This window comes from Piliocolobus tephrosceles, chromosome 16 (genome assembly GCF_002776525.5).
Source record: "Piliocolobus tephrosceles isolate RC106 chromosome 16, ASM277652v3, whole genome shotgun sequence".
In the NCBI taxonomy this organism is placed as follows: Eukaryota; Metazoa; Chordata; class Mammalia; order Primates; family Cercopithecidae; genus Piliocolobus; species Piliocolobus tephrosceles.
The window spans coordinates 17,129,500-17,135,979 of NC_045449.1; the positions used below are offsets into that span (position 1 = coordinate 17,129,500).

Below are 6,480 nucleotides of genomic sequence, written 5' to 3' on the forward strand. Positions count from 1 at the left end.
AAAAAAAAAAAAAAAAAAAAAAAGGCCGGGCGTGGTGGCTCACGCCTGTAATCCCAGCACTTTGGGAGGCCGAGGTCAGGAGATTGAGACCATCCTGGCTAACACGGTGAAACCCCGTCTCTGCTAAAAATACAAAAAATTAGCCAGGCGTGGTGGCAGGCACCTTTAGTCCCAGCTACTTGGGAGGCTGAGGCAAGAGAACGGCGTGAACCTGGGAGGCGGAGCTTGAGGTGAGCCTAGATCGTGCCAGTGCACTCCAGCCTGGGCGACAGAGCGAGACTCCATCTCAACAAACAAACAAACAAAAAATCAGTTGTTGCAGGTGGGCACAGTGGCTCCCGCCTGTAACCCCAACACTTTGGGAGGCAGAGGCAGGTGGATTACTTGAGGCCAGAAGCTCCAGACCAGCCTGGCCATCCAGTGAAACCCTGTCTCTACTAATACAAAAATGAGTCAGGTGTGGTGGCGCATACTTGTAATCCCAGCTACTTAGGACGCTGAGGCATGAGAACTGCTTGAGCCTGGAAGGCAGAGGTTGCAGTGAGCCGAGATTGCACCACTGCACTCCAGCCTGGATGACAGAGGGAGACTCCGTCTCAAAACAAAAAACAAAAAACTGTTGTTGCTTTTCCTGCTTTGAGAACATACTAAGGGGGACCAAGACTGAGAGCTATGGGCTGGCTGGAGGTGGGCAGAGGCTTAGGTTAAAGATGCTGCCATCAGCTGTGTGATCTACTTGGGAATAACACTGACAGAACAACTGATGGGCAGGACAGGAGGAGTAGAATGGTGAGGAGGACTCAGGTGATCCTTCCCAAGTAACTCAGCAGATGGTGCCATCAACTGCCATAAGAAACACTCCAAGAAGGCGCTGGTGGTAGGTTTTAGGAGAGAAATAATGTAAACTAGCACTATTAAGGCATTGGTTGTAAGGAAATTTCAAGTTCTTTTCTAGAAAAAAAAAGTACTGTTGAAATATAATTTCAAGAAAAATCAGGCCAGACACCGTGGCTCACACTTCTAATCCCAGCACTTTGGGGGGCCAAGGCAGGCAGATTACTTGAGGTCAGGAATTGAAGACCAACCTGGCCAACATGGCAAAATCCAGTCTCTACTAATAATACAAAAGTTAGCTGGGCATAGTGGCATGCGCCTATAGTCCCAGCTACTTGGGAGGCCGAGGCAGGAGAATCACTTGAACCCAGGACGCGGAGGCTGCAGTGAGCAGAGGTCCCGCCACTGCACTGCAGCCTGGGGGACAGAGTGAAACTGTGTCTCAAAGGAAAAAAAAAAAAAAAGAAAGCTGGGCGCAGTGGCTCATGCCTGTAATCCTAGCACTTTGGGAGGCCAAGGTGGGTGGACCATGAGGTCAGGAGTTCAAGACCAGCCTCGTCAACCTAGTGAAACCCCCCCCCTCCCTACTAAAAATACAAAAATTTGCCGGGTGTGGTGGCATGCACCTGTAGTCCCAGCTACTTGGGAGGCTGAGGTGGGAGAATCGCTTGAACCTGGGAGGCGGAGGTTGCAGTGAGCTGAGATCACGCCACTGCACTCTAGTCTGGATGACAGAGTGAGACTCTGTCTCAAAAAAAAAAAAAAAGAAAGAAGAAAAACTAAATGGATATTACCTAATCATAATTTCTCCTACATCTTTTGGTTTGTCTACTTCCATCTATACTGCATTATTTGACTTAACAATGTCACCATACATCCATATTTACACTTTGTAATTATTAGACACGTGAGAAACAGTTTCACTTGGGGTTCACAATAGGTCAGTGAAGCATTGCGACTGCCAGTTTATAAAGAAAAACATGAAGCTCAGGGCCAGGAGCAGTGGTTCACGCCTGTAATCCCAGCATTTTGGGAGGCCTAGGCAGGCAGATCCCGAGGTCAGGAGGCCGAGACCATCCTGGCTAACACAGTGAAATCCCGTCTCCACTGAAAATACAAAAAATTAGCCGGGCGTAGTGGCAGGCGCCTGTAGTCCCAGCTACTCGAGAGGCTGAAGTAGGAAAATGGCGTGAACCCGGGAGGCGGAGCTTGCAGTGAGCAGAGATCGTGCTACTGTACTCCAGCCTGGGCAACAGAGCTGAGGCTCTGTCTCAAAAAAATAAAATAAAATAAAATAAAAATAAAAAATAAAAATATGAAGCTCTGGGCCCCACAACTCAAAATTGGAAGAATATATAGATTCAAAACCAGGACCCTCAGCCAGAATCTCAGGGTTCTTTCCATACCTTACCTAACACATACAATGGTAAAACACCTTATAGCTTCAAAATGCTTTCATGTCCATTATTCACCTGATATATATGTATATGTGAGTTTATTGTGTATAAAACATGCATGCTGTCTGTTCTTTTTTGAGATAGGGTCTTGATGTCACTCAGGCTGAAATGCACTGGTGCAAGCATAGCTCACTGTAGCCTCGACCTCCCAGCCTCAAGCAACCCTCCCACTTCAGCCTCCTCGGTAGCTGGGACCACAGGCATGTGCCACCACACCCGGCTTTTTTTTAGGGGGTGGGGGAGGGACAAGGTCTTGCTCTGTCACCCAGGCAGAAGTGCAGTGGCACGAGCACAGCTCACTGCAGCTTCAATCTCCTGGACTCAAGTGATCCTCCCACCTCAGCCTCCTGAGTAGCCAGGACCACGGGTATACACCACCACGCTTGCCTAATTTTTGTATTTTTTGTAAAGACAGGGTTTCGCCATGTTTCCCAGGCTGGTCTCCAACTCCTGAGCTCAGGCAATCTGCCCACCTCAGCCTCCCAAAGTCCTGGGATTACAGGCATAAGCCACCATACCTGGCCACACTTTTTTTTCTGTAGAGATGGGGGTCTTGCTATGTTGCCCAGGCTGGTCTCAAACAGAGACTCCCAAAGTGCTAGGATTACAGGTGTGTGCCACTATGCCCAGCATCTGCTCTTTCATATAAATAAGAAAATACAGACAGTAAAAATCCCTACCAGCACTGTCCAATAGAACTATCTGCAGTGGTGGAAATGTTATAGATTTGTGCTAAGACAAGGACATGTGACCACATATGGCTACCGGGTACTTGAAACATGGCAAGTGCACTCGAATCTTTAATTTTAATTTAAATAGCTGCATATGGCTAGTGGCCACCATACTGCAAGCATAACACTAGATCCTTCCATTCTGACAAAGATTCTTCTCTAAACTCTGCTCCAGACACATACCTTTGTCTCAGGAATCCCAGTGTAAGTGAAGCCAGACTCTCACTTTAAGTCAATTTCTTCTCAGTTTATTTATATCATTTCAAATGTCATGACAACCACAATATCCCAATCTATAATACTATAACATCAAGAGAATTACTGTCAAGTACACAGTTACAAAGAACCCCAATTAAAATAAGGTCTATTTAATTTGGTCTTAAATAACTTAATTTTGTTTGAAGGGAATTCTAAGCAATGTTGTTTTGGACCTTTGATACTTTTTCTTTTTTTGAGATAAGGTCTCACTTTGTCATGCAGGCTGGAGTGCGATGGCTTAACTGTAGCTTACGAAGCCTTGAACTTCTGGGCTCAAGCGATCCTCCCACCTCAGCATCTTGAGAAGCTGGGCATGTACACTACACCCAGTAGTACAGGCATGTACCACTATACCCAGCTAACTTTTTTATTCTTTGCAGAGATAGGGACTTGTTATGTGGCCTAGGCTGGTCTCAAACTCCTGGGCTCAAATGATCCTCCCACCTTGGCCTCCCAAAGTGTTGGGATTATAGGCATGAGCAATGGTGCCCAGCCGATATTTTCATTCAATGTAATCTGCCATGCCCTGTGGCAGTACTCTTCCGAATTTCTTTTTAATTTAGAAAATGTGGACAATCCTATGGATTACATGAATAAAAGTACTCAGATAAATGCAAACTATAGTCCCCACAATTGAGATGGCCATTTTTTAAAACAAATTTTTCAGAATTTGTATAAACATAAAGGTTTTCACTCTGCCGCCTAGGCTGGAGTGCAGTGGCACGATCTCAGTGCACTGCAACCTCCGCCTCCTAGGTTCAAGCAATTCTCCTGTTTCAGCTTCCCGAGTAGCTGGAATTACAGGCACCCACCACCATGCCCAGCTAATTTTTGTATTTTTAGTAGAGACAGGGTTTCACTCTATTGGCCAGGCTGGTCTCGAACTCCTGACCTCAGGTGATCCACCCGCCTCGGCCTCCCAAAGTGCTGGGATCACAGACATGAGCCACTGTGCCCGGACACATGCACTCCAGCCTGGGCGACAGAGCAAGGCTCCATCTCAAAAAAAAAAAAAAAAAAAAGATAAAATTGAACAAAATATAACAAGCAATGATTAATTGGAATGATTAAACTGTAACTGCTATAACTTTAGTTTTGCAAAAGAGCTCAATGTTGTTTACAATAGTTTACTTTCCATACCAAAAATAAATAAATAAATAAAAATAAAGCCAGGGCCAGGCGCGGTGGCTCACACCTGTAATCCCAGCACTTTGGGAGGCTGAGGTGGGCGGATCACAAGGTCAGGAGATGGAGACCATCCTGGCTAACACGGTGAAATCCCGTCTCTACTAAAAATACAAAAAATTAGCCGGGTGTGGTGGCGGACGCCTGTAATCCCAGCTATTCGGGAGGCTGAGGCAGGAGAATGGCGAGAACCCAGGAGGCGGAGCTTGCAGTGAGCCGAGATTGCGCCACTGCACTCTAGCCTGGGCGACAGACTGAGACTCCATCTTGAATAAATAAATAAATAAAAATAAAGCCAGAAAGTGCAGAATGTTCGGTTTTAACAAGCACAAAACTATAAAAGAAGATGCCCCTTACAAAACAGCAAGGACGCCCAAGGAGTGTTCTTGTACATCCAGAGCCCCGAGCACAGTGTCCAGATGGGATAAGTTCTTCGCAAGGAGTTCCCCACTCTTGTTGATCAGTTCACAAAGCTGTGTCATTTGCCCTGGAAAACAGGAACACCACCATTGCATTTTAGCTACAGCACTAACTAAACTAATGGAACTCTAACCACAACTTTGTACTTCAGAGCCTGAAGTGCCCAAAAAGGATTCTTACATCTCCTTCATTTCGGATGAGGATCCTGAAGGACTGGAGGGGTGAATCAACCTATCCATGGTCTCAAAATGAGTTAGAGATTACCTGGACCTCCCACTTCTCTCTGACTCTGAATGTTTCACCTTTTTCTCTACTCTGTTTTCCAGTCTCCCAAGCTGAAATGCAAATGTTACTATTAATAGCTCTCTGCATCCAAATGATTTAGTTTTACTTCCTAGGTCTCTCGGCTCCATTTCTTTCTCTCTCCCCTCTCTGCCCTAATTCAGATCCTCATCATTTTTTCTCTAGATTACATCATAAATCTTTTTTTTTTTTTTTTTTTTTTGAGACGGAGTCTCACTCTGTCGCCCAGGCTGGAGTGCAGTGGCACAATCTCGGCTCACTGCAACCTCCGTCTCCAAGTTCAAGCGATTCTCCTGCCTCAGCCTCCCGAGTAGCTGGGATTACAGGTGCCTGCTACCGCACCTGGCTAATTTTTCATATTTTTACTAGAAACGGGGTTTCACCTTCTTGGCCAGGCTGGTCTTGAACTCCTGACCTCGTGATCCACCCACCTCGGCCTCCCAAAGTGCTGGGATTACAGGCGTGAGCCACCGCGCCCAGCCTACATCATAAATCTTCTAAATGGTCTGCCTACTGTGATCTTTCTCCCCCCCAACCCACACTCCATATTACTGTCTGTTCTAAACTGTGCATTCAATCAAGTTACTCCAATGACTTTAAGAAGTACAAACGCCTCAGCCTGGACTAAGGCCCTTCAGTAACTGGTCCCTGCTACCTTTCCAGCCTTATCTCCTGCTACTTCCCCTCACACACCTACTCTCTGATCACAGCAAGCTCAGAAAATCAACATCTATCTTCTCACCTCTTTATGCTTCTACACATGGCTGTTCTCTGTCCTTCTCCCCCACATCCTCTGCTACCGGACTGAGCCTCGTCCAGCATTCAACAATCAACTTGCAGCGTCTCTGGACCCTCATCTCAGCTCCCTTCCTCATGGCTAAGCTGGGTATCTGCCCTCTCTGCCTCGCATGGGACTGTGGTGGTTAGGTAATTCAGTAAACTCTGGTGGAGGGACTGTCCCTTTCTCCAGCTCTAGAATACAACACTTGCTTAGCAGCTCATCAAGCAGTTACTTGTTGAATTAATCTCCTAATTGATCTATTTTTCCCCTATACTGCAATAGTATGTTTGTTTCGTTTTGTTTTTTGAGACAGGGTCTCGTTCTGTCGCCCAGGCTGCAGTGCAGTGGTGTGATCACAGCTCAAAGCAGCCTCCATGTCCTGGGTTCAAGCAATCCTCCCACCTTAGCCTCCCGAGTAGCTGGAACTACAGGTGTATGTCACCATGTCCATCTTATTTTTTAAGTTTTTTGTAGAGACAGGAGTCTCGCTATGTTGCCCAGGCTGGTCTCT

The 6,480-nt window shown here is 46.3% G+C and overlaps 1 protein-coding gene across 4 annotated transcripts in view; it reads right to left on the reverse strand.

Moving 5' to 3' along the window:
• Window positions 1-6,480, reverse strand: part of COPS3 (COP9 signalosome subunit 3) — a 37,164-nt gene that overhangs the window by 26,726 nt on the left and 3,958 nt on the right. For 2 of the 4 annotated variants that reach the window (XM_023196126.1, XM_023196124.1), the window contains exon 2: window positions 4,823-4,952. The exons of the other annotated variants lie outside the window; for them this stretch is intronic. Coding sequence is in view for 1 of the 2 variants with exons in the window: in XM_023196124.1 (XP_023051892.1) it covers window positions 4,823-4,952 (130 nt within the window). In the remaining variant the exon portion in view is untranslated. The remainder of the gene's footprint in view (window positions 1-4,822; window positions 4,953-6,480) is intronic. 4 annotated transcript variants of the gene reach the window in all.